Raw genomic sequence first — 27,727 nt, 5'->3', positions numbered from 1 at the left:
TCAGATTATTGACGAGTCTTCGCCCTTTTTTTTTTCCAAGAAATTCATTCTCACATCTCAATATCCTCTCCAGAAATGATTGTTAAAAAAAAGAAGGAAAAAAAGCTACCGGACGAGCCGGCCTGTAAAAAAAAAACTGGGTTTCCTTCCAAAATGTCTAACACACGGCCGAATGCCGACCGTTTGGTGGTAGCACGCCAGCGTAAGAAATGTAAGAAGTGATTTTGTCCATCTGAGCCACTCTGCAGTTAGTTCCAAACGTGCTACGTTGTAATAAATGATATTAATACTGGAGAGCAGTCAGCCAGAGGTCCATCTGAGCCGCCTGGTTAAATAAGAGGTTTGTTAAAACTCTGCGTGTGCAGAACATTGCAGCAGACGCCACTCTGCAGTTACATTATAATAAATGACATTAATGCTGGTGACGTTCGTGATAGCTAGCCATGATGTTATTTCTTTTCGCTCGCAGGGAACTTCCAGTTTTAGTTTTTGCTCAACTCCACGACTCTCCGGGTCCACATCCTGCATCCGTGTTTATGATGCAGCAGTAAAAGGGCCGAAACACCGAGGCCTTATTAACCATTTTCACTCATATTTTCCACACGTATGCATGACTATTATAATAATAGTTAAACTTGTCAGGCTGCAATATCTGATCGTCACTGCACGTCCTGGGCGCTGGAACTGCCGACTCGAACTCCGACGTCTTGGAGCGACAGGCTGCCTCGTTTCGTCGCGTCGCGATACTTATTTCAACAAGACATGAAAGAAAAGGCCTCGCCTTCCAGGGAGCGTCCACTCACCTTCTCCTTCCTCGTCCCCTGCTTCTCCATCCCGCCTCGATAGCTCAGCGACAGCCCGGAACTTTCATCCCATGATAAGTTCACGTCGCGGGGAGATGAGAAAAACACGCGGCCGCGCAGCCACCTCGGGCGCTGGTTAAAACTTCAAGGCAAAACACAAAAAAAAGTTATTCCAGGAGAGGGGAAAATGTGCGCCATGTTGTCATATCCCCACCACCACCACCCCCATGTAGCGGATTTTCTCGTCCGGCAGAGGCAGCCCAGCTCCAGTCCAGCTCCAGCTCCAGCTCCAGATCCAGATCCAGTTCCAATCCAGCTCCAATCCAGCTCCAGTCCAGTCCAGTCCAGCTGCAATCAAGTCCAGTCCAGTCCACTCCCGTACCAGTCCCAGTTTCTGTTCCAGTTCCAGTCCAGCTACAGTCCAGCTCCAGCTCCACCCCAGCGGCCCTCCACGCCGCCCGTGACATCAGGGGGGAGTTGGGTTACCTTCCTTCTCCTGCACCACATCCCACCTCACTTCCCTCCGCGACGCCAGCTTTTATAACAGTGCATGTGTGCACACGGATATGGATTCATGGAATTTATGGATTTATTGAAGTGAGTTACACTTGAACAAACATACAATGCCTTTCTTTATTTATCAGATTTTGTTATAAATACATGAGATAAATACATCCTGAATATGAGTGTTAGATGACTGTTTTAGAATGAATAAGCTGGTTTAATGCTTGAAATTTTTGTCAGTGTTCCACTCATGCACCTATATGGCAATGATGTGTATGCACCTATATGGAAATTAAAGTTGGGTACAGCTCTGCTGCATATCCTTTTTGTTTTATTGCCTTGGTGTTTGTCCTTATTATCATATGTAGATATGTATAGAATAAAGCAGAATGAACAACTATGGATGTGAGCATAATTAATGCTTAATTAATTGTACATGAAACCGTAAATACAAACTTTTATCAAACTATCTGTATTTTCAGACATGCTAAACAGATTTTAAGTGCTTCATATTTACAAAGAAATAAATTATATGCAATTGCAACACACACACATACACACATGTGTATATATACACATATATACAGACACAAAAATATAACATTTCAGTGCAAAATATGCAGGGTAATATAAAAGATACTACGTTGAAGTAACGTTAAAGTATTTTCGCTCATTGTAGTTTGGAGTGCATTCTCAGACACTTCTTGTAGAGCCGAACTGGCGTGTCTTTTCTCTTGGCTCTTCTGCTGCTCAGTCTCTTGATGGTCAGTAGGTGGTGCCTGCGATTCGAACCCGTCCGCTGGAGGAAGGGGACTTTACTGAGAACCACACTGTGGATGAAAGCACAGGAAGAGCAGAGGTTGAATACAAAAGTCGTCCATCCCCTAGCAGCTCGGCTTTTAGAAAACTGTGGCGTGTCTGGTGGGTGGATGGGTAGTTGATGCCTTGTAGGCATTACACTTGGGGACTTCCATCACTGGGGCCATTTTTTTCTACTTCTCGTAATTTGATGGACTGAACAATGAGGAAGTGGAACCTCATTAAATAAATGTATAATTAACGCTGTTGCCAACATGTTCATACCTGGTCACATCAAATCCAATTAAAGCGTTTGATCAGAGTTTGTATCAATACCTCTGGCGTTCTTTGATATTATATGACCTAGCAAAAGGCACTGGGCTCAAATAGATTCTCTACTGTACAGTCTTAACACTTTTTCAGCATGACAAAAACATCTGTATTTTCCTGCAATAGTAGACAATACTGTCTTTGATAACTATGTTATCGGGCTGTGGAAAGAACGACAGTTTGAAGGTACTGTGTAGCTGTGTTCTGTTGAATATCCTGCTTAATGCCCGCTATGTATGGCATCTTTATCACACTAATTTTGTATCATTTTAACATAATGTCGGCATTAATACGACCAAGTGTTGCGACCATATTTTGCGCGGACAATTCACAAACTAAACCAAAATGCTAGTTGTAATAACATGCCAGTCTAATGAAACTGATCTGGGTGGTAGTAGCCAAGTGGGTAACACACTCATCTATGAACCAGAAGACCCAGGTTCAAATCCCACTTACCACCATTGTGTCCCTGAGCAAGACACTTAGCACTGAGTGTCTCCAGGGGGGGACTGTCCCTGTAACTACTGATTGTAAGTCGCTCTGGATAAGGGCGTCTGATAAATGCTGTAAATGTAATGATTTCAGTGTTTCTCTCGGTGATGTAAATACACTGCAGCTTACGACCACAGTTATCACAACATACAGACCTTTCTAGCAGTTCATTTTTCAGCCAGTGGTCTGTTCTGTTACTATGTGACTGTGAATAATATAAGAAGGTGGAATTGTATTGAATTTTGAATATTTACGCTAGTTACACCAGCTGACCTTCCAGAATGTTCCACTTATGTTATCGCTTATATCAGCTTCATCATTTGGCACAGTTTGCAGTGACATGCACACTTTGTGACACTAACCTGTTGCCCACTGGGGTTTGTGCAGGACGAGACAGTGTGAAGCAAGTCTCCGAAACAAAGTCCATGAGCAGGAAATGAATGTCATCCAGAGTCACTGGAGAGAGCTGTTGCGCTATCCTGTGCGATAGGGGTTATGACACACAATGTTTGGCTTCTGTCTGAAGTGAATGTTTACATGCAACATATTGCCCGGAGATGGGCAAGTAACATCATCACACCTCATCGTACAGTTGCAGTGGTACATGGTTTTATATTCTGTGTTGTGCAGACCAAACTTCTCCTGCAGCCCAGGGATCTGGAACCTGCATCTGTCCAGGCTTTTAAAGACGGCACATATCTCCAGTTTGCCTGGGAAAAATCAATAATAAAACATTCAGTTGCACATTTGAAATTTGCATTATTTGTTCCATTTTTTTTATTCTCACCTCTGTATGCGGTGTCTTGGTCAGGTTTACGAAGCATGTCTATGACTAAAGTTGAATTTTGGATTATGGGCTGAGATGAAGGCGGGGTGCTGGGAGGGGCGGATTCTAACCCTCCAGTCACTGTGATGTTTATTGTTCTCTTATCGGAATTTGATTCTGATAGGACTGGTGTGGAGGCTGGTGTCAGGCCCTTTAATGGATCCTTTGGGTTCCATTTACAGGCTGCTACGTTACTGGAAGGTTCTCCTTGTATTTCTGCTGAGGCTGTATGTGTGAAATTATATTCTTCTGCATCCTGTACCACTGCATACTGAGTAAGTTCAGATGTAATACACCTGTTAAATAACAAAGAACAAAAGAATTCAACATTAATCTGTAGAAATGTGTGTACTGCAGGGATAACACCTTATTGGCACTAATATGAAATTCTTAATTATTTATTAGGGTTAGGGTCATTGGAACCAAGTAGCAGAGATGTTAGAAAGATGTAATTACTAAATTTTGTGACTTTTAGCTTTTAACTTTTTAATATTAGCCTCTGACTTAAAGTATATAGAGAACAGTTCAGACTTAATAGGCAACAGCTATTTTGGGAAATAAAGAAATTAAATACTTACGTCCCCCACCACGACCTCTCAGCACACTGCATTTTATAGGAAAACTCAAAGCACTGCATTTTCAGGACATTAAAGTAGCCAAAACCAACAAAGTTGGCCATTCCATCATTAGAACTGCTGAGGCACTGGCGGAACCTGAAACAACATTTCAGACTTTTAGGATAAAACGTTTCAGAAAAACAGAAACTGGACGACCTAAATGTAGAGAAATACGCAGTTCCTCACCGGTCATCACAGTCACAATGGGACAAAGTAAAGAGTTTGTGGTTGAAAATGCCATATTCCAATGAAAAAGAGGTTATGGTATGCTCACAGTGGTCATGCTCACGGCAGCACTCATCAGTCTGGGAGAAAACTCCTGTCACAAAGATAAACTGTGGTCAGTCAGTGGATCCTCTTCTCAACCGAACATCTCAAGGCATCAGTGTGCCATCAGGCTGTACTAACCTAGTTCTGTGAAGTTTTCGGCCTGGTTTCCTGAACCACACCAAAGTGTCCCTGGGACCATCCAAGCTCGTTTCACACGTCGTGACTTCGGCCTGGTGGCTACAGAAGAATTTTGATGTGTTGGCAACACAGATTGACCATTCTGGAGGTCGCGTCTGTGCCGCAGTAAGGTTTTGGTTCCTGGCTTAAATGGCATGGCGCACATACTTCTGTTCCCCAAAACCTGAGTGATGTTGAAGAGCTTGTCTGAACTATCAGAAAAACCAACCGCGGACTTGCACTTGGAGATGTAGCTCTCCGTGACGGCTGCTTCGTCACATTTCACGCAGTTTACTAGAAGGTTCTTCACCCAAACAGTGTGGTAGAGGACCAGAGATGCTTCATTTCTCTCTTGTGTCCGTCTGAGAAAAGTGTGATGGGTGTAGCCATCTGAGGTCAACTTAGTCCAAAAACAGAAGGTGTCTTCTCTGTAGTCCTCCTGCACCTGCGCATACATGAAATGGGACATCAAAAAACACGTCCCCACCAAGAAATATATACGTCTGACAGGCATTTTGGACCCAAGCAATCTGTGTTCTCTTAATAATAGTGCTAATACTCATGCATTTTAGCACAACCTGTCCATTTTTGGCTAATGCATCTTGAAAAAAAGAGACTTGCTATGCCCAATCCCTGCCTTATCTGATTTACCTCACAAAATCTGGTAATATTTATAGGCCTGGGCTGCTCCATGGGCGGGGGACCCGGCGCTTATGTCAACACTGCGTTGGAGAGGACCGGCCCCGACAAGATAGGCGTGACTATTGGTAAACACGTCTGTACATGGCCACATGTGGCCGGAGGTATTACACACCATTTATTACATGTGTCGTAACAGGTAAACACCACAACACATGCAATTACAATAATAAAAAAAAAAGAATCCATTGCCATGGCCATGCGTATGTATTATTGATAGTCATGTAGACTTTGTAGAAGTCTTTCTTAGCAGACTTTTAAATCAATTTCGGGAGGGTTTTCAATAAGATGAACTAATAGGGACCCTGTAAGGATAATTGTACACAGTACTCTCTTTCATTTCGGAAGTTTAAACGGCCGCTATCACCGCCGTGACGTCACGCGAATTAAAAATGATAACGTAAAAAAAAAAGAAGAAAAAAAAAAGGTGAACTTTGACCCCGCTGGCGGGCGCTCGTTCGGGCTCCCAGTTGGAGATGCAAAGTTCACGCCGGTCCGCGCTGCGTGTCTGTCGGCGGCGATTGGTGCAAATCTCGCCTGATTCGCGCAAAGTTTTCCGCCTCGTCATCTTTCAGATAATCGTCCCTTTTTTTTTTTAAACCCGCTCTGATCTCTCTCTGCACGCCTGATGTTAACTTTAACTTCGTGCATAACTTATAACGACAGTTCGACGAACAGTACAGGCCAAAAGTTTGGACGCACCTTCTCATTCAATGTGTTTTCTTTATTTTCATGACCATTTACGTTGGTAGATTCTCACTGAAGGCATCAAAACTATGAATGAACACATGTGGAGTTATGTACCTAACAAAAAAAGGTGAAATAACTGAAAACATGTTTTATATTCTAGTTTCTTCAAAAATAGCCGCCCTTTGCTCTGATTACTGTTTTGCACACTCTTGGCATTCTCTCGATGAGCTTCAAGAGGTCGTCACCTGAAATGGTTTTCCAACAGTCTTGAAGGAGTTCCCAGAGGTGTTTAGCACTTGTTGGCCCCTTTGCCTTCACTCTGCGGTCCAGCTCACCCCAAACCATCTCGATTGGGTTCAGGTCCGGTGACTGGATGCCTAGGCTACTAGGGTGGTAGTAGCCTAGTGGGTAACACACTTGCCTATGAACCAGAAGACCCGGGTTCGAATCCCACTTACTACCATTGTGTCCCTGAGCAAGACACTTAACCCTAAGTTGCTCCAGGGGGACTGTCCCTGTAACTACTGATTGTAAGTCGCTCTGGATAAGGGCGTCTGGTAAATGCTGTAAATGTAAATGGATGCCAGGTCTCCACTTTTTGTTAAGTACATAACTCCACGTGTTCATTCATAGTTTTGCCTTCAGTGAGAATCTACCCATGTAAATGGTCATGAAAATAAAGAAAACAGATTGAATCAGAAGGTGTGTCTAAACGTTTGGTCTGTACTGTACAGACAGGAGTGAATATAATAGGCTTTATTCCCATGATTCATATGCAGCAACTATGGCAGCAACTTTGTTCTATATTAACCTTCTGAATGTTCAAAAGGATTCAGGTCACAGCTACACAGAGACAGAGATAACTGGTCAGTTCTACTGATCTGGCATCAACTGATCACAGCAACTGATTGCATAATCTCTCAGACTTGAACTTGCAGTTGAGTGAACGTTCAAGGACAATAAGGATAATAATTCTACATATCACATCACATTGCTCGTATATATGAGAAACGTGATCATAAAGAATTCAGTTCAACTGAGACACACTAAATGATTTATGATTGCATTCTAGTGAGGTACTTCTTTATCAGAGGATGTGTAAGTACAGTCCAATTCCTCATTGATTTGTTTCTAGGAAAACCTTACACTTCCTCCATTGGCTCAGGCTCAGGAAATTCCAGGCAATATTTTGTTTTAAGGTATCCTTTGGGGCATTTTGTGGCATTTTAGTGATTACTAATGTTAAAAAAAAAAAAAAGTTTTCAACTCAAAACCAGTTTAACGTACAGTGAGCAGGTCTGGTGTTCAATTAGCTTTTCCAAATAAATAATCTGTTATTAAGCAGTCGAGTGGAGTTCATGCCTAGATGCTTAAATATTACATCATAATCATATGGCTGATTTTCACTGTTTAATTCACTGTTAAGAAGTGAAAAGAAGTTTCATAGTGCGATCCAAAAATGCATTTCCTGTAGGATTTATGGGAATGTGACTGGGGAATAATGTTCATACAAAACAGTAACAATAGTAAAAGAACACACAAGTAACGGTGTGAGTTTGCCATTTATTGTCATCAAGGAAGTTAGTCACACAACACAATAAACCTCTTTAGCTTGTGTAAGGCTCAGTCAGCCCCATGAATTTGCTGGGTTAAACGTACAGTTCATCTTATTGGCAATTAGATATGCTTAGTAAGTACATTCTCCTCTACAAGATGTTCATATACAATATACAAGTTAAAAATATAGTTTGCTTGCATTGACATTTTTCCTCTCTGGATGGTACATTTCACATTAGGTGTTTTATGCACTGAGTGAGTTCTGAAGAGTGTTCATTATCCGAAATAAAGAAAACCACTGAAAGACAGAGGGAGCAAAAGAGAGAGTCATGTGGTAACCAAGAATATATATATATTGTTTTCTGTATGAAAAAAGGACACATATGACAATGGGTGTATGGGAAGGGATTAAAAAAAATCAAGTCAGAAGAGATGGCAAGGCATCAAACATTGGATGTTCACAGACAACACCAACCAAATGTTCCCCTAGTACAAACCATTACAGACACTCAACACAGGTTGGACAAAACATGGACACACCAACAATATAGTACACCAGATACAAAGAATATCCCCCAACTCAGTCATGGGCAACCACCCCCATCTGAGACAAAGAAGAGTTAAAAGGACAACAGTTTGGCCTTCGAGTCCACAGTACACCCTCTGCTTAGGCAAGGTAGGCTGACACTGAGATGAAATATCAAGTTTCTAATCCTCTTGGCGTTAAATGCCAGGGCCAAAAATGCGAGCAATCAAATGTGTAACGATGGGGATACACATCTGAAATGATGAAGATATATATATATTTATACTTCACTATTATAAAGCACATATGAAAATAAGCATTGAGAATTCCAATTGCAAAATACTGCAATCAGCTTGAAGCAATGAATTTTAATCTAATGGAAAACTGAGACAATTGTGATTGAATAGGTTACAGGAGGGAAGAGGGGGGTATTAGCCAGAATTTGGACACACACAACACACACACAGACTTTGGGGAAAGGACAAACTAATGAACAGGTGATATTACGTTAAAATTAATACAAGTCTTCCATCATAGAGGGGGCTTAATAACAACTTGGCCATGGCAACAGTAACCTAAGGCTCAGTGGCCGAAGTTAAAGTGTGCAGTCACTCTTAAAACAGTGATTCTCAAATTAATTTGCTTTTATGTACATTAAAGGCAATTAAAAACAAAACAGAAAAAAGATGACAAAATAGCATTTTAAAAAATTACAACCAGTCAGCAGCCCTGTGAAGCAACCAGGTCTGTCAAACACATCCATGACCATTCAGTAACTTTGAGGTGGATGGTGAATAGGTCCCCTTTCCTTCCCAATGGATTCCCATTCAAACAGGGTTCCACTGGGTGGGAACACAAGGCAGAGTGAGACGAGCTCTCCCACAGGGGGACAAAAGGCAAGAGCTGCTGCTGCAACACAGATGGCCGTAAAGACACTATGCTTCAAATGGAAACAGCTTGCTTTTTTTTTTTTTTTTTTCGCCGCCTAAAAATCTACTTACTTTGTCCATCTCCCAGTTACGCCCTGAATCAATAACACGCCGGGCAGGTGCTGGTCAGTTAGTGAGGCTGCCCATGGACCTTTTCACTATTAACTTTACAAGAATACATCCTCATGTAACAAAACACCAAAAAAAAACAAATAATAATTCAAAATACTAAAAAAAAAAAAAAAAAGGCAAAATCTCCCTTTGCTGTTTACAGAGGGGTCCCTTCTCTCCCATTTCCATATGTATAATAAGGCTAAGATAGATGTAGATAATTTCTTTCCTTTTTTGGCACAAGCCTTTTCAATTAAAAAAAAAAAAACTTTGGTAATGGTTAACAAAAGACAACAAGGTGGAGAGAAAAGAACAGAGAAACGAAGAGAGACAGATTGTGAGCACTTCTCCGCACTTGTAAATGGCAGCCTGCGTGAACAATATGGACACTCGAAAGCTAACCGATGAATTTAGTCTGGATAAGGCTTCATGATGTTCACAGTGGTTTCAGAGCGAGTGATTACAAGGCTACTCTGCAGAGAGAAGGAGGACAGGAGACAGTTTCCATCCGTTGATCTCTGAGCCTTCATAGACCAATTGTAGTTTCCATAATAGTTTATTTTATATATATATCTATATATATATCTCTATGAAGACATGGTCGCATCTCAGGTATTCAGGTTTGGCTAGCAAAAACAGTTCCTGTCAAAACAGAGACACAGAAAAATAAATAACACAATGCATCTATACATCTAGAATTTATTTTGGTCAAAGATGTGGATAATCAAACATGGAACATCAGTTCCCCACATCTACATGCTGCCTTTCATTACAGTTGCATCAATCTCTTCTTGACTAGTCAGGACAGATCCCACTATTCCAAAAAGCCATTCTATTCAGCTGTATTTCTAAACTAACCTCAGTTACCTGTAGGCTTGACCCTCATCTGTAGCTTTTCTGTTGTTGCATCAGGCCCACATTCTCATACACCCTGGAACTGTCTTCTCTCATTCTACCAAAAGAAAACAAACATAAACATGGGTTAAACATGGTAGGATGTAGATACAGGTCATTGTACAACTTGACTTACTCAGCACATGTTGGAGTAGGGGTACAGGGAGGCAGAGGGCTCTGGTCTCCACCACTCAGGTCTGACAGAGAGTACTTGATGTTGGTGTATTCTCGCCCCTTAATTTTGCTTTTCTAAAAACCACAAGGAACCAAGCAAGTGTTATAGACACACAATAATTTAACCATAATTTCCAGCTTTGTTAAAGAAAAACACATAACACAGCAAATGGTAAACCTGTTGAAACTTGACAGACATTTAACACTTGAAATGTTCAAACAGCCAGTCCCACCTGCTCCTCCTCTATGCGGCGCTGAAGTGTCTCTATATAGTGCTGCACAGCCATGTAGATGAAGCGGTACTGTGCTTCTGTCTGTACCATTCCTGAGCGCTGTGACCGCACCATCTGGATGGTCTTCGGCACATCAATGTCACAATCCACACCTGAAAAATCAGTCCATTTTAGACCAAATGTGCTGCCATGGGTTCATTTAATCATTAAAAGGACATACCTTTTTCTCGTATAACATCTATAAGGATGTCAATCACAATGAACGTTCCTGTTCGTCCAATCCCAGCACTTGAAGTGGGAGAAGGAAACCAGGTAATGAGAAAAGAAACATTTTGTCCATTCATTTTAACATTAGTATCGTAGCAATAATTGTTGTAGTATTGATTTTCAGGGACCTGCAGTGCACCACAATAGGACCAGCTTCTAGGATGCCTTCTTGCTTGACGTTGACCTCCTCTAAAAAGTCCAGCACACCACCTGGATCTGTAGGAACACCGTGGTCAGGCCAGGCCCGAAAGTGGTACTGCCAAACCGTGCGCTCCGTGTTACCCTGGTGAGAGAACATGACTACGGCTGTAATAGAAGTAGGTACTGGAAAAGCAGACACGTGACCACACCAAGCACAACATTAAGTTACAAAAAATATGATACAAATTTACTGCCTTGATTAATGGCTTCAGTTCATATGAGTGAAGAACTCATATGAACAGTGTGAAGAGCTCTGTCTTTCGTGTACTTACGAAGATACATGTCATCCATGTGTCACCAGAGGAAGTATGACAATATATTGCCAAATTAGTCCCAATGACTATGTGAAGATTGCATTGCTACTTATCATTAAATTTTCATTCTTACCTGTCCAACCTTTGACAGCTTGAGCTCTCGAAGGATGTAATCATGTGCTGAGATCTCCTTAACATTGCGGACACGCATAGCGCCATACTCCTTCAAGGCCGACATATCCGGCCAGTACTTCACACACTTACTCTGCAAAGGGACCATGTCCAAATATTCAAAGGGAGTAGCAGGAATTTATATGTCTTGTAACCAGTCAATGAAGAGAAGCCATTACCTTGCCCCGCTCTACTTCCTTGGTTGTCATGACAATAACTCTGGAATTCTCCTGAAACACCATCCTCCAGAAATCGCTGATTGTATTCTGAAGGCATCCCTGGGTGGCGATGTAGCTCTTCTTCATTTTAGGATTGTTGCACTTTGTCTCAAGCTCAGGCTGTAAAATATAAGGGCGGTTGTAACCTATAGTGACCCCAACATGTGTTGTAATCCATGTGTTTTCAGCAAGTCAGTATCCTTGTGAAATCGGTTTACCATGATGTTGTTTACGACCATGATGATGTTGGCGTTGATGTAATCGGAGCCCGGCTCATTTGCATCTCCATCCTTCAGCACCACACGGGTGTGGTCGACTAGAGTTCAAGAAAAACACGTGTCAGACCAAAATAATGTAACTGCTAGTAGGGCTGTCATGACAATAAAAAAATCATGCAAAACATTTTATTGCCTTGTCAGTTAAGTTGACCATAAATTAAACCATAAATTGACTATGACTAATTACAACAATTATGCAAAATAAAAAAATGAATAGTTGTCAGTAAGTAAAAATAATGGCAGACTATAACCAATGAGGAGCCACAAGGGCATGTATTATGCAAATTTTAGTAGACACCTTCAGATTATTTGAGTTCCGGCAAACTATTGCCAGTCAAATTGTACTGAGACTTGTTTTCTTCACCACAATGAACTTTTCTAATAACGTATTAAACAAACTGCAGCGGTGGCCAGAAATAGGACCCTGAAACCAGGGCAGTTGAATGGGTCAAAATCAGTGGACAGGCACCAGGTTGTACTCACAAGGGAGGATGTTCTTATATCTGTTCTTGTTTTTATTCTCAGGCCGCTGCCCTTCTTTTCGACTGTACAGCAGCTTACACTCTTGTTGCTGAAGCGTCTGTGAATGCAATTAAAGTAACGGACGACATTTTAAATGTGATGGAAGTTTGTCGGGAAACAAGTTACATTTTCACAAAAGAAAGCGACGAGATGCAAAGGCCCTCACCTCAAACTCTTCCCAGAAGCCCTGTTTGACCTTATCTGTGACTTCAGCCGGCTTGCTCAGTTCCCTCACTCTGCTCTCAATCTCTGCAGCATTGATGCGGGTGGTGTTCAGTGGCTGTGGATAATGATGACATAATAAACATAGTGTTTAACAGGCGCAAACCCGGCTTGCATTTCAGCACTGCAGACCATAAATGAAGAATAATGCAACATTCCCAAACCACCAATCACCAATACAACTGGTTTTAATGATTTGTCATCATATTTCTTCAGAATGACTTGTGCATATGTGCTAATAATGACACGTCAAAATGTAATGGGACATTTGTGCACATTTTAGCTAACAATTTTTAAATCAAATGTGTGGCTCATGCATTCCAGCAGAATAATACCTGAATATAATACCTGAATCATACCTGATTCTGAAACAGAATCTGCAACATACAAAACAGTATACTTTCTCTTGCAGATCTGTTTGTAATGTAGATTGTCCACGTTATAAAGCCTGATGTGACAACTGCTCCTACAGTGCAAGCCTCATAGATTATAAGTAAACATAATGTACATAAAGAGTACCTGTTTCAGCTGAAGAACTGTGCCCAGTGTTTCCACCATGGGATTCTTCTTGTAGTGTTCCACCAAATCAGTAAGGGAATCAAACTTCTCTCCACCACCAACATCATACTTGAGATCATGCTGCAAGATAAAAGTCAGGAGAATGTTGGGTTAAATACATTGTTAATACAGAAGCACATCTGCAACGGTGTTCCTCCTGGAAAACGAGTGACAGACCTGGCAGCGGATCATGACATGAGTGACTTTAGGTTTAGTGTCACTTGTGTCCGTCTTGTCGTCGCCCGTTCTGACAGACAGCACGAAATCTCCAGGATGGCTCTGGCTTTCTCGCACCAAGAAGCTGCCGTTTTTCCCCTTCTCTGTAAGCAGTTTCTCAGCCTCCCGACCAGACAAGTGACCATGAAACCACCTGGTAGGGAGAACAATGTCCTTTTAATATTAAAAAGGTAGAAATCTAATTGAAATGTATTTGTTAATACTATAAGTAATTTTGGAGTAATGTTGAGGACAAAATTAAGGCTGAACTACCAACGTGCCGGTGAGATCCGTCTTGAGCAAGGTACCATTCACCCAAACACACATATGCTGCCCACCACTTACTAAGGTGATGGGTTAAAAGCAGAGGACACATTTTGTTGTGTGCACCATGTGCTGTGCTTGCTGTGCATCACAACCACAAAAACGATCACTTTCACTTAATTACAACCAAAAGAATATAATTTCCTTCAAGAAGGAAATTAAACACTTCAGAGAAGATTCCAAAGGAAAAAGAGGAAAGACAAAATATGGGAGGAAAACAGATGGTGTGTTTGTGACAGAGTTTAAATTCAGGACACCAAAAATGGGAATATTTCTTGTACCATATAGATTTGAGCCCCTAATTGTCAACAATTGCCAACTGAATTATGTACATTTAAAACAAACAAATAAATAAACAATTATTATTATAATTAAAATATTTGCTTGAGGTATGCTTCACAAATGCTTGATGTTCAGATATAAATAAAACAGTTTTGTGCCATATCAGTGATCATAATACATGAAAGGCAATGCTATCAGCATTATCAGCATTTCGGCCTCATAAGCTTCTGTGATGTCTAATCTGCTCTACGGTCTGGCTGTTGGTGACGGAGTCAAACGCAGTTTACTAGTTAAACAAGGCAAATAAAAGTGGTGTGAGACATGAGTCAGTCTTCCAGCTAATCGTAGTGCCAGGTTGGAACTAACTGCAGCACAAAAATTTAAAAACCTTGGAGAACATTGCCTTTTAACGATGGATCAAGTATTTCCGAGGTGATTACCTTTCCGATGTGGGATCGGCACAATTCAGGGGGTACTTCAGCTCAATAACGTCTCCGTTCTTCTCCTTCAGCTGCCCATGGTGTTCCATATAATATTGCACCAGCTCTGCCAGCGTAGCAAACTTCTCCCCTCCATAGAGATCGTAATAATCGCCCGTGTTCTGGATCTTGATGTGAGTGACTGCACCATTGCGCCTGAGTTTGCAAAATTCGCATCAATTTAACAGACTCAAGTTTTTTTTTTTATGTTTAAACAACCCATGTCACATGCCCACTAAAAACTGAAATGTCATGGACGCCTACCTGACAGAAAGCGTGAAGTCTCCAGGGTTGCTCTTACTAGGCCTGGCGAGGAAGCTGCCATCAACGCCACGGGTCAGCAGAAGGTTCTCTGCCTCCACGCCAGTGATATTTGGGTGGAACCACCTATTTTAAAGCATCACATTACCACATACACTGAAAAAATCATCCCATGAAACAACATATATTGCAATGCGCCCCAATAATTTCTATATATATCCAATAGTTCCCATTTATGGATAACAGCGTTATCACCGCCACTATGCATACACACAATGAGACCACATGAAGTAAAGAAACGGAGTTCATGTTTCATAAGGAAATTGTTCACTGCTGTCTGGAAGTAATTTTGCTGTATGCGTCACAGCAAATTCCACTAAAATTCCACTGAAAGCCTGTTTAAAAAAAAAAAAAAGGATTTCCAGACACCAGACACAGGTGAAGTGGTCACTGTATAAAGGCAATAGTTAAACCAAACACGTTTAGCTTCTTTCTGTTTAATCAAACCCTTAACTAGGGCATCAAAACGAAATGTTTTTTTTTTATGCTGACAGGGATGACAAAAAAAAAAAAAAAACTACAACTCTGTTCCGTCAGTGCGCATGCGTCGCGGTAGTCCGGTTTTCGACAGCTGTAACATTTCTGGCGACGACACGCGTCCGCCAAATTACACACGACATCCTGGAAAACTACGAAAGAAACGTAAGGAGACTGTAACCGAGACTGAACAAATTGTATTCGTATATTCCAGAGTTCAGTGCAAGTGCACGCGCATTACTACACTATAATCATACTGACGCTGATGTAATGGAAACAATTAGATGGTTATTCGCAATTAAAGAAATAAATAAAGTTCTGCGACGGCCACAGCAACCTCGCTGGTGACTTTCCAAGGTGCATTCCTAACCTTTCAGCTACAGTCACGGCTCTGTCCTGTCCGCACGGAGGAAATTCCAGAACTTTCCCAGGCGACTTGCAGAACTCTTCTCTGGGTTTTAGCCGCGCCGAAGGCCGCGTTTCCCCCCGCCGACGGGTCGACCGAAGAAGGCGGCGCGGCGTTCGGCGGGTAATAAAATAAACTATCGGCGAGGCCGCCGCTTGTTTCACGGGCTGGTGTGACAGCACCACCCGTCCCCTGGACGAGGTTGCGTCAAAATGAAAACCCAGAGCAGCGGCTGGCCACACAACTCTCCATTTCCGCAAACGGCGCCGCCGCCGCCGTCACAACAACAACAACAACAACAACGTCCGCGTCCTATAACTTCCACTGTAAACAAAGAGTTGAGCGAGTAGATCGCACCGCATTTAGCGGGGTGTTTCAGGAACCAGGGCCAACTAACTAATAGCCAAGTAACTTTACAATTCAGACGGCCGGCGACTTGTCGCCTAAAGAAAACGAATGTTTGAGCTTGACGTACGTAAACGTTTAAAAGAAACCGAGTGGAGGGGGCGACACAACTACACAACCGGGCGTTGGTCCGCGCCAGCTTTTTGCCCGTTTTTGAAAGACCTTACCTGCGAGATGTCATGTTTTTTTCCCCCCACCAAACACTGTTCTTCGCCCTGTGGACTTGTTTTGACTTTGGTTAAGTACAGACCACGGCGCTCTTCCGCCACCGCTTACGTCCGGCGAAGCTTGCGCATAAGGTCGGGACGCCGCTCAGAACGGGCTACCGCAGACGGCCATCGGATTTCCACAGAATTGGGAAGAAAGGGAAGGCTTAGGCCTCGGCCGCAAAGATTTCCGAGAGAGAGTCGACTGTAAAACGTCACCAAATGTGCGACGAGCGTAATGAAGCGCACGGCCGCTTCCCACGCGAGATCGGCGACTCTGCGTTACTCCCGTTCCACGGATCCTTTTTCAAAACTGCTCAGGAATGGCATCTTGAGTTGCCCTGAATAGCAATAGAAACGGATCGCTATATCGCGAGCTTCATGACTGGACACGTTACACACAATAGTATTAAGCCAAACACACGCGTGTCGATGTCGCTTGCGTACGCAGTACGTGGCAAAAACCGGTTTAACCTATCAGAGGCTTGCTTTTAGTCACGTGGCTCAGCGCGGAAGAACAACGAAAGTTGACGTTCTTGTCTGCGGTAGTTGTTCTCTGTGCTGGATTCCTTGCGCAACAAATGAACAGACATTCGCCGAATACTAACACATTTGCCGCACTTTTCATAAAATGTTCCTGTGACTGGAAGTGCGTTCGTGCCATGTGATGATGGAATTGGGGCAGGATCTTATTTGGTTTGAACGGCACACACCGCACGGAACTTCTGTTAAGAACTTTGTTCCTCATTACGGAGAGTTTGCGTCTTTACGTGGCATCGTAAATTCTTGTTGATTTTATGCTGAAGTTGTTTCTGCAAGTGCACACACTGATGCTCGACAGTTTAGTTTGCACCACACGTTAATTTAATTCGAATATCATTGGACATTTCTGGTCATGAATTGTTCGATTGCTCACTCGGCAAAGAGTGTATGGAGCTTGAATATAATTTTAATATAAAAGTGAGATTCGGGGTGAACTGGGACTACTTTAATGTACCCGGATGCTTTTTTCACCCGAACTCAGGTTCAGGTCACGCTGTGTAGGGAATGGGCAAAATTAGCCATCGGGCGCTGCGCCTAGCTGGAAACACAGAAATCGAAAGCAGTTTTCGAAGGATTTTCACGTCTGTTCTTATAGTTGTCATTGTGATACACAACACAGGGCGCGGTGACACGACGAAATGTGTGTAAGATGGGGCGTCACAGGACCATGCTTTTGTTTTGCATAGCGGCCATCTGCAAGAAGAAATGTGCCTTTGTTGTGCATGAAGATTCAACACCTCTGTTTTACATGCCTTTTGTCAGACGGCAGAGCAACATTTGCCTCCCCCGAGCCAAACATGTGATGTGTTGGCCGTCGGGACCGCCTACCCTCTTTGTCTTGCCCAGACGGGAGGCCCCCGAGCCAAACGTGTGAGGTGTTGGCCGTCAGGACCGCCCACTCTCTTTGTCTTCCCCAGATGGGAGGCACCGGGGCACGACATCAGAAACAACAGGTTCTGATTGGTCTGTGACAACTTCCTGTAGGCCAGGGGTATAAAGGTCTGTTCACATGTGGAAAAGGGACTTTTTTTTTTTTTTCCCAGCTGTCTTTCCATCGAAACTGGATCTTCTGGTTTTCGAGTCTGCCCTATCCTCTCATTTTTTCCTCATGGCTTCTCTTCTCTCTCCTTCTTTACTCTTTCTTCTCCTTTTTGTTTTCTCTGTAACATTGGTACCTTTTTACATACAATATTCACATGTAACTGCAATAATTATTTACCGGTGTTAATAAATTAGAAACTATTCATTTTTTAACCTCTATTGTGCCATGCCTCTTTCTGCCAGGTAACATCAAGTTGGAGTGGTTGAATACAGTGCTTTTGTGAGGAGGGAGAAAGAGTTTAACACCTCTGTTCTCTCTCTACCACTGTCTTTTTACATGTGTCTTCAGCTTTTAACCATGGTGTGCACGGCGCTTTGCTCAGTGGCACCTTGTCGGCTTAGGATTCGAACCGGCAACCTTCTGATTACGGGGGGATTTCTGACACTCACTGCCCTGTAGCAGTGTCTCGTTCTGTCTCACTTGAACATTGCCGCAGCAGATGTTTCCATTGCCATGGTAACCCGCTGTGATGCTGTATTGATTCCTAAACCTGACATTCCCTGACCTTGTCTGTCCTCTTTCTCCTTAAACCCTCGGATTTGTAAAGGGTTGGGTGCGGGTGTTTGGCTCTACTCTAAGCTCTGCAGCCCAGTGTGGAGTCAGGATTACATCGTTTGAATTGATTTACTTGTTTTTAAACCCAGACCCTCTTTCCTGTTCTATTGGATATACAGGGTGGGACATTTATATGGTTACCAATAAATGTGATGTGTCACATAACCATCTTCCTATTGAAAAAAATCAAAAGTTTGATCCAATGGCCAACTTCGGTCACCACCCATCTTGAAAAGTTTGCCCCCTCACATATGCCTCAAACAGGACGTTAATATCACCAACCATTCCCATTTTATTAAGGTGCATCCATATAAATGGCCCACCCTGTACATCTCGTTGGTTCATGTGCTATTGACGTCCCATTCGCTCAGAGATATAGTTTAGTAAATGGAATACTTGTTTTTCCGTACACACGCACAGGTTAATGGAGTTAAGTTGTCATTTACTTCTTTACAGGGTTTATCATTGCTGCTCTGCAAAATAGCACATGCCTCATAGTAGCACAAAATGCAGAATGCTGTGAAGATGATAAAGTGAAGTGATAGTCCTGAAGCAATGTTAAGATTTCTGTCCTCCTGCCACATGCTTGTCAAAGTCCTCCTCTGTGATTCTGCCTTTTTTGAGTTTCTTCAGAAGTCGAGTGTCATTGAGAAGCTCATTCATGTCCTCGTCGTCGACATCGGACCCCTGCAACAGACTTAATCAGTACTGCAAACAAAGAACATTACATTTACCCCCCCCCCAAAAAAAAAATTTAATTAAATAATCACCTCGTTAAGCTTCCTTTTTGCAGCCACCTTTTTTCTTCTTTCTTTCTTAGACTTCTGTTTGGACCAGGATTGGTTCTTGATGAAGCTTTTCCTGACTGGTGCTTCCTTCACCTTCTCTTTTGCCTCAGCAATTTTTTTCTGCCTCTGTCTTTCTCTGTTCTTGTCCTTGAAACGAATGGAATCCGTATCCACCGTTTCCTCCTTAAAGTTTGGGAAGGTCTTTCCCCTCAGCTCAGGCATCTTCGGCATGCGCAGGAGGGCAAAGCCTCGGGCCAAGGAGGCAAAGTCTAGATCTGACCAATGAAAAAAAAAAACACTCCCTCAGAACCACGTAGAACAGCGTTGGCGGGGTTTATCCCACACCACTCTGGTCTCCAACGCTATTATTCCTAACTGCATTAAACAAAAAGGTATGAATAGCGATGAGTGCATGTTCTATACTCAGTCACAGTGCTGTCTAATTTTAATATACAGATGTCCCCAAAAATCTTGAATATCATTACTGAATAAAATCCTTATTAGCAACCATGTTATTTTAACAGCCTCTGTTTTCTACAACATTTGCAAAAGATAGTGACACACACCATCGAAGGTTTACCTTTGACCCGAAAGATGAGACTGCACTCATGCTTTGCATAAGCTTGGACGTACGACACAAACGCTCTCATGCCCCTCTCAAACACAGCCCTGTCAGCTAAGGCCATCGCCTTCACTTTAGGCAGCAGATCAACCACATCTTTTATGGGTGGAAACTTCTGTAATGGGCACTGCAGAAAACATAACACATATAAGGTAAAAAGGTATGGTAACAGTGCAGAACACACAATGCACAAATTTGGTTTGTGTTTATAATAAAATAAATAATTCCAGCAAATCCATCCTAGAAAAACATATAAAATGCTTCACTGCTGCCAATAGCTGGAGTATAAGTATTTGATGAGGTTATACTCCATTTACATAATTTAGATTTACAGCATTTATCAGACGTCCTTATCCAGAGCGACTTTCAATCAGTAGTTACAGGGACAGTCCCCCTGGAGACACTCAGGGTTAAGTGATCTTGCTCAGCGACACAATGGTAGTAAGTGGGATTTGAACCTGGGTCTTCTGGTTTATAGGCGAGTGTGTTACCCACTAGGCTACTACCATTCCAAGAGTGTTTGTTTGAGGGAAAGGGTTACAATCAACTTACTTTTTGATTGATGGACAAGAAATTTATGTAGGATTCCTCCATTGGTAATAAGAAGACAAGGGCATTGCCTTGGTTTCCTATGCGAGCGGTCCGTCCACATCGATGAACGAAAGAGCTGTCACAGTAAAGAATCCATATAAAAAATGCAGTACACAGTCATCTTTTCCTGGATTATTAATTATGTCATCACTGTTTTCCTGAATTTATTATCTGAAGATGTATACCGATACAATGCTTTATATATGCATCATAAAACCTTTTTTTGAAGACCAGAATTTTTTTTTTTAAAGCACCTTGGTATTCATCTCTGAATTGGTCCCACCTTTTTATTTGGGGGTGAGGCAGGAACATACCTTGCACTGCTCGGAGGGTCATACTGAAGCACCCAGTTTACTTCTGGTATGTCTATGCCACGTGCCATCACGTCTGTGCAGACAAGGATTCCGCTAAAAACACAAAGGGAAATAAACAGACAAAAATAAGTCAAAAAAGGGAAGTACAGAGAATCCTTTAAAAGGTGAGCCTAAAACCTTAAAACCCTATGGAACACTTCTAATGGATAAAAAAAAAAAAAAAGACCCCTCCAAACCTCTTCAGCTCCCGAAATGCAGAAAATATTTTGTTGCGCTTGTCCTTCATCTTGCCATGAATGCAGAGGACGGTAACATTCTTGATCAGCATTTCCAGGGCTTTTCCAAAATATTCTACACAGGCACATGTGCTGAGAAATTAAAAGACAGCACATAATGAGAAGAGGGGTTCGAAATCTACTAGTAAAATAAGTTGTAATTGAAAATGGTAGAATCTCGCACACCTGAAAAATACAAGCTGTTTTTCATGTTTATGCTGCCTCAGGAAGGTCACCAGAGTATTGAACTTCTCCTCTGTTCGACATACCTGTGCAAAACAGAGACTCAAAAATATACTCAAAACAAACATCATATAGCACACAAATATTTTGTTTTCTCTAATTGAGGAGTATGACTTGAGCTTAATTTATGATAATTATGCCAAAACAAATGGGTGTGTACACACATATAGATATTATACATTGAATAATGTCAATGTCACTACATTGTCATGGCAGAAAGTGGACAGTGCAATGTAAATTTACAGCTTGTATCTTCTCAATATTGAAAGTATGCATTTGAAAAGTTTGGAATTATTATCATGGAACCCACTGTGTAGTAGTTGCTGAGTCGTGATGGAGTCTTCTGTAAACTGCTGGCTTCCACGCCTTTCTCCTTCACTGTGATACGCACAGGATTACGAAGACCGGCTCTCATTAGTTTCTCCAGCTCTTGAGTTTGAGTGGCAGAGAACAGCCCAGTGCGCCGCTGCTTGGGAAGATACCCAAGTATTGTGTTAAGGCTGAAGTAAAAAGGAAGACATTTTCTGTGTTAGGGTTAAAGACAATGAACAAGGAGCTGGTTTAAAAGCTGTAGGTTTTAGTAGGGAAGGTGCACCTTGCTTCAAATCCCATATCCAGAAGCCTATCGGCCTCATCCAGAACAAGCACATCCAGTGTTTTCACGCAGCTTGCCAGATCAAGACCATCAGCCTTCCTGCGGAACATATCTTCCAAACGTCCCGGGGTACCGATTACAATGTTCCCCCTAGTGACATGTTTTAAATCATACAACAGCACACACATAAGAGGGCCAAGACTTGGCACCACATGACGCATACTTGGTCATAAAAGAAATAATAATATACACTTTGAATTGTACCCATTCTCCTTGAACTTCTCAACATCTTCAATTGGGTTGGAACCACCAATCAGTAGAATCTGTCTAAAAAAAGAAGACAATGTTAGACAGAAAAAAGAAAGAAAGCCAGACAGAAGCTTAAAATAGAGAAAAAATCATGAACCTAAACTGTGGAAAGTGCTTAAGAAAACGTTCAATCACTCCACTGATCTGAACGGCCAGTTCGCGTGTGGGCGTGACTATCAAGGCACCAACCTGCAGAGGAAAGGACACAAATTACATCCAATCAAACAGTCAACCGGACAGAATCCGTCCGTCCGTCCGTCCATACACACGCCGAGGGAAACATTTACCTGCATCTTCTTCAACTTCTCCTCGCGCTTTTGAAGAATCTCCAGAATCGGAATAACAAAAGCAAGTGTCTTGCCGCTGCCCGTTACCTACAAATACACAACGTGAAAGTGAAGTGATTGTCATTGTGATACACTGCAGCGCAGCACCATGAAATGTGCCTTCTGCTTTTAAAAATCCACCCTTGGTGGGCAGTGGGAAGCCATGACAGGCGCCAGTGGAACAGTGTGTGGCGACGGCGCTTTGCTCAGTGGCACCTCAGTGTCAACTTGGTGGATCGGGATTCGAACCTGCAACCTTCTGATTACGGGGCCGCTTCCTTAACCGCTAGGCCGTGAAAAATGAAAACACTTACCGCTTCGGCAGCTACATCTTTGTTGCTAATGAAGAGGGGGATGCAGGCAGCCTGCGAACAGGAAAGCATCAGTTGTGAGTCCACAGCACGCAGCGGAAACTTTTATAAACAAAGATTTACGCATTTTTTGGCACCTGGACTGGGGTCGTGTGGGTAAAGCCTAATTCCTCCACGGTCTGTAACACACCACGACTCAGCGCCACCGGGAGACCGTCCCACGTTCCCTCGGTAAAGCTCTCCATAACCCACAACCGCCGTCTTGCCGTCTTCTTACTGAACCATGCCGACTTCACTTCCGGCCCCGCGCCATCTTCCGTCCGTGCAGAAACGCGACCCTCATCCGGAACCAACGGGACACAGATAACATTGGTTCCTAGCGCCGTAGACCGCTTCAAAGACAAGATAAGACAACGTGTCCATTTCAACGCGACCGCTCGGTCAATTCGCTCCAGAAGAAGCTGCCTCGCCGCTTCAATCGCAATGTTTAAAATACGTTCTGACGGAGGCGGAGGCTTTTAACCTACACACCACTGCTGGATCGATTTAGCAAACCCTTCAGAAAGAAATATAAGTTAATTATTGCAGTGATTCAGTATTGTCCTGGATATGATCGAATGTGTGTGTGTGTGTATATATTTCTCCCAACTTTACTCGCTGGTTTTAAATACGGATTGTTTACTACGGAAAGTGGGTTTTTTCCAGCTCAGGGTTGACGCGCCACACGCGGCGTTTCTCACGCCGAGAAAGAGAAAGCGCGTTTTCACGGAATAAATAACAGACGTGAAACGTTAGTTGGATCAAAAAAACGTGGTCGGCGGGGGAGCAGGCGCGCGCACTGGCGCCATCTCGCGCATTTCGGGGGCGCGCGCGGGCAGCACGTGAACGCGCGCCGCGGGGTAAACACCGGGCTGCCGAATTCGCCGGAGCGCAGGAGTTTTAAAGCATCACCACAGCCGCGGACATGTCGGGCAGGTCGGTCCGCGCCGAGACCCGCAGCAGAGCCAAGGATGACGTCAAGCGGGTTATGGCCGCGATCGAGAAAGTACGAAAATGGTGAGCGAGGCGGCGCTCGTCACTGAACAAAGCCCCGTCCGAGGAGGGGGGAGGCGGGCACGAGTGGGAGAAAGAGCCGGGGCGCGGCGTGGAACGCGCGACGGGTTATTTTATTTTTTGGGGGTTTTTTTTGTGGTTGTTCGCGGGCGGGACCGGGGACGCGCCGGCTGCAGCGTGTTCGAAACGCCGCCGCATTCGGCGTCGCGACTCCGCCGCGGCCGCGGAGCGGGAGCCATTTCCCGGCAGCCGCAGGAAGCCGGCGCCCGGTTCGCGGCCGCGGCGCGACGGACCTCGGATCTCCGCGACTCGGCCGGAGGGTGTTCGCGGGACGGCGGGGACGCGTGCGACGCCAACTTTTTAAATTTAGCGCTGGAGCCGCTCGCGGTTCCGCACAGACGCCGCCCGGCCGGCCGGGCCTGTCGAGGGCAGACGGGGGGCGGAGACCCCCAAATATCAAAATACAGCAATACGCGGATAATGAAGAAATGTTGGTGTTAGATACTATTTGACTGGAGTAAAATGATTGAGAATTCTTGCTGATGTTGCTGTATCAAATTCAAATTGTATTTGTCACGTACACGGTCATACACGGTATGATATGCAGTGAAATGCTTTTGCGACTGATATAGACCTCAATATTGCAAACATAACCAAATATGTGTAACAGGTAGGCTGATGTGTAAAGTGTAAAGTTCCTCTCAACATGTATGCAGATATTCCATTATTAACAGATATTTGCAGCCTCCTGAGTCACTTGCGACATTTACAGCATTTACCAGACGCCTTTATCCAGAGCGACTTACAATCAGTAGTTACAGGGACAGGGACTTAGGGTTAAGTGTCTTGCTCAGGGACACAATGGTAGTAAGTGGGGTTTTAACCTGGGTCTTCTGGTTCATAGGTGAGTGTGTTACCCACTAGGCTACTACTTGGGGCAGTGATTAAGGAAGCGGCCCCGTAATCAGAAGGTTGCTGGTTCGAATCCCGATCTGCTAAGGTGCCACTGAGCAAAGCACCGTCCCCACGCACTGCTCCCCGGGCCCCTGTCATGGCTGCCCACTGCTCACTCAGGGTGATGGGTTAAACGCAGAGGACAAATTTCACTGTGTGCTGTGCTGCTGTGTATCACGTGTGACTTTCACTTTCACCCTCATGAACACGTTTTGAATGCCTGCGTGTTACTTATAATAGTTTTCAAAATGACCCCAAAGTTTTGAACGCAAGTGTATGATTGTCACCTAAACGTCGTCTTCCATTTATTTAATGATACTAATGCCTCAAAAGAAAAATGATTGGAACGGATTCATATTAAAAAGCCTAATCGTCTTGGTTGCGTTGTTCTGCAGGGAGAAGAAATGGGTCACTGTTGGTGACACGTCCTTACGAATTTATAAATGGGTTCCAGTGACCGACTCGAAGTCCGACGGTGTAAGTTCAGGTTCATGATCATTCATTATAATACATCGTACGTTGCTGTGTCGCGTCCATAAATACTGAATATCTGCAACTGTCTGTAGAAAAAGAAGAAAGGCAAGAACGACAAATATGGGTCAGAGGTCACCACTCCAGAGAACAGCTCGTCTCCTGGCATGATGGACATGCATGGTGTGTCCTGGCTGGATTGGCATGTTCAGCACTTTTGAGATTGCTTTAGTTCTAATATTAAATGGGAATACTATTGGATGTTCTGTGCAAATAATTTCTTCTTTTCTGGTGGATGTTTCTGCATGAATTTTCTTATAATATTAATGACTGGTCCTTCAGATGAAAACAGCAACCAGAGCTCCATCACCGACTCTTCTCCGGTAAAGCAGGAGATGAGCTGCAGTACAAGTCCAGCACCAGAGAGCACTGCCACCCCACAGAACGACATTGGTGAGCTGAAGAGGGGCCAGAGCCAGTCTCCCGATAAAGACAGTCCAACTCACGACAGTAAGAAATTGTCCGCTCCAACGAAAACATCGTGTCACTTTAACCATTGAATCATTTAAGAAGATTTAACCATTTTGTTCTGCGCAGGAAAAACAAGCTTATCTGCAGACTCCTCGGATGTTGGTAAGAAAGACCCTTTGTCTTCCGGAGAAAAGAACCATTCTTCTGAAAGCTGCAGAGTCACTCAGGTACCCCGCTCGCTGTGTCGGTGCTGAAACGTGCGCGGCCCCTCCCTCCATAAATGGGGAACAGGCACAATCGGTTTCGTTTGCCTTCAGACGTGTTCGTGGTTCACATTTCGTTTTTGTTCTCTTGCAGGAATTAGCTGAAGATGCTCCTCCCAGTAAGAAAAGCAAACTGGAGCCTCCGTCTGAAGACCTGGAGGCCAGTTCTTCCAGGAATCACTGACTACACTTTTGAGGGAGCTTTTCATGCGTTCATGTTTATCCATAGTTTCCTAGTGTGTGTTTTTGTTTTTTTTTTTTTTCTCCTTTATCTGTCAGTTTCCTCCTAGATAAGGACTGGTGCGTGATAGACACGGTCACCAGCTAAGGCAAGAGTGTATGGAATCCTGGAGGGTCACAGCAGCAATTTGGCAGCAGATTATCAAACTTGGAAGTGTTGGGTTGGTAACAAAAGTTGTGCGACTGAGCTTCAATTTTACCAAACCTATCAAATTCATGTGTGTGTGTGTGTGTGTGTGTGTGTGTGTGTGTGTAACGGTTTAGTGAAACAGCAGTGAAAATATGGCTAAAACCACAGGTTCTGCATGGTGGTGTGCCTTGTCCTATTGGGTTATGAATGTCCTTGTTTGTGTTGTTAACATTTAGGTTCCAAGTGCATTGGTTCCATTAGGACATTAAGAAGAACCTGCTCCTGTATTTTCAAGAAGTGTGTGTTGTGGTGTAGCACAGAGGTTCTCAGCCCTTAAGGGACTCCTTCAAGGCCAGGATGGGAACCACTGGTCTAGCAGATGCACCTTCTTTAGACTGAATATTCCAACATGTGGAGCGCCAGTCACGTCACGCCTTAAACGTAGCACCACAGGAGCTACTCGGAAGCAAGACTGCAGACTTTTCATTTTACTAACAGTTTAACTACGGGCATTAAGCGTTGGTTTGGTTTTGCTTTGTACCTTATGTTAAGTAGATTCCAGTCAGAATTTGACATGCACGAAGGGTCAAATAATGGCCAAATTGTGTTTAGAGCGACTAGAATCGTTTACAAGCTGCAGAAGATACCTCATGTACAGTCTAGCAGAGCTAGTACGTCAGTGTAACCAATATGGGCCAGATTTGTGGACAGAGATTGAACTTAATCTGCGACTAAAGCATTCTTTTGATGGGTAGTCTGGTGCCTAGGTATTGGGTCCACACGCATGCTGAAAGACGAACCATGTTGAAATGTGACTGCATAATTTCGATTTGAGATGAGTTTTGGTCTAGGTCTGTCAAACTGCCCTCATGTTCTCAATGTAACTGTTGCTGTTTGTGCTACACATCAAGAAAACAAAAATTCATTCATATGGGACCAAATTGTCAGTCCTGTATTGGATGTACAGATAGAGGGTTGTGTTCTTATCTATTTATGCCATCATTAGTGTTTTGTTCTGATAAATGGATATGATTTTAATAGTAAAACATTTTGAAATCACATCATGAATGGGTCATTGCTTTATTTACAGATCTGTCTAGTCTATATTTAATATAGTGTTTGTGTGTGTTATTA

The 27,727-nt window shown here is 43.3% G+C and overlaps 5 protein-coding genes across 9 annotated transcripts in view; 1 reads left to right on the top strand and 4 right to left on the bottom strand.

Annotated features, from left to right (window-relative positions):
* ttc28 (tetratricopeptide repeat domain 28) overlaps nt 1-1,130 on the bottom strand; it is a 144,549-nt gene extending 143,419 nt beyond the window's left edge. For 2 of the 4 annotated variants that reach the window (XM_028971084.1, XM_028971083.1), the window contains exon 1: nt 804-1,130. In XM_028971084.1, the coding sequence (XP_028826917.1) occupies nt 804-833 (30 nt within the window). In that variant the 5' untranslated portion in view covers nt 834-1,130. The remainder of the gene's footprint in view (nt 1-803) is intronic. The other 2 variants (XM_028971082.1, XM_028971085.1) reach the window with 2 other exon arrangements.
* Nucleotides 1,131-1,977: 847 nt separating this feature from the next.
* Nucleotides 1,978-6,084, bottom strand: pla2g3 (phospholipase A2 group III). Its single transcript, XM_028974994.1, has 8 exons — nt 5,950-6,084; nt 4,779-5,262; nt 4,557-4,689; nt 4,332-4,466; nt 3,715-4,049; nt 3,508-3,637; nt 3,290-3,406; nt 1,978-2,137 (listed from the first exon to the last, which is right to left on the bottom strand). Exons 1-8 carry the CDS (start codon nt 6,082-6,084, stop codon nt 1,978-1,980), a joined length of 1,629 nt encoding a protein of 542 aa, XP_028830827.1.
* A 1,665-nt stretch (nt 6,085-7,749) lies between these two features.
* Nucleotides 7,750-16,656, bottom strand: ptpn11a (protein tyrosine phosphatase non-receptor type 11a). 2 transcript variants are annotated; one of them, XM_028971901.1, is made up of 16 exons: nt 16,399-16,656; nt 14,887-15,009; nt 14,584-14,778; nt 13,499-13,691; nt 13,283-13,402; nt 12,708-12,821; nt 12,503-12,599; nt 11,960-12,057; nt 11,703-11,861; nt 11,486-11,617; nt 11,026-11,180; nt 10,851-10,918; nt 10,631-10,782; nt 10,360-10,472; nt 10,188-10,281; nt 7,750-9,971 (listed from the first exon to the last, which is right to left on the bottom strand). In XM_028971901.1, the coding sequence occupies exons 1-15, from the start codon at nt 16,410-16,412 to the stop codon at nt 10,212-10,214; spliced, it is 1,803 nt and encodes a 600-aa protein (XP_028827734.1). In that variant the 5' UTR covers nt 16,413-16,656; the 3' UTR covers nt 7,750-9,971; nt 10,188-10,211. The 2 variants fall into 2 exon arrangements, with proteins under 2 accessions (XP_028827734.1, XP_028827733.1); XM_028971900.1 differs by having other exon boundaries at nt 10,197-10,281.
* Nucleotides 16,657-19,062: 2,406 nt separating this feature from the next.
* ddx55 (DEAD (Asp-Glu-Ala-Asp) box polypeptide 55) lies at nt 19,063-23,545 on the bottom strand. Its single transcript, XM_028972812.1, has 14 exons — nt 23,149-23,545; nt 23,015-23,065; nt 22,662-22,748; nt 22,472-22,563; nt 22,330-22,392; nt 22,066-22,215; nt 21,781-21,970; nt 21,414-21,496; nt 21,189-21,320; nt 20,953-21,045; nt 20,600-20,714; nt 20,006-20,174; nt 19,408-19,700; nt 19,063-19,324 (listed from the first exon to the last, which is right to left on the bottom strand). The coding sequence occupies exons 1-14, from the start codon at nt 23,254-23,256 to the stop codon at nt 19,196-19,198; spliced, it is 1,755 nt and encodes a 584-aa protein (XP_028828645.1). The 5' UTR covers nt 23,257-23,545; the 3' UTR covers nt 19,063-19,195.
* Nucleotides 23,546-23,737: 192 nt separating this feature from the next.
* Nucleotides 23,738-27,654, top strand: LOC114786043 (B-cell CLL/lymphoma 7 protein family member A-like). The gene is made up of 6 exons (XM_028972813.1): nt 23,738-24,067; nt 25,414-25,495; nt 25,585-25,672; nt 25,832-25,999; nt 26,087-26,187; nt 26,318-27,654. The coding sequence occupies exons 1-6, from the start codon at nt 23,976-23,978 to the stop codon at nt 26,405-26,407; spliced, it is 621 nt and encodes a 206-aa protein (XP_028828646.1). The 5' UTR covers nt 23,738-23,975; the 3' UTR covers nt 26,408-27,654.
* The last annotated feature ends 73 nt before the right edge of the window (nt 27,655-27,727 follow it).

This window comes from Denticeps clupeoides, chromosome 3 (assembly GCF_900700375.1).
Source record: "Denticeps clupeoides chromosome 3, fDenClu1.1, whole genome shotgun sequence".
Classification (NCBI taxonomy): domain Eukaryota; kingdom Metazoa; phylum Chordata; class Actinopteri; order Clupeiformes; family Denticipitidae; genus Denticeps; species Denticeps clupeoides.
This window is presented reverse-complemented; position numbering and strand designations above follow the sequence as displayed.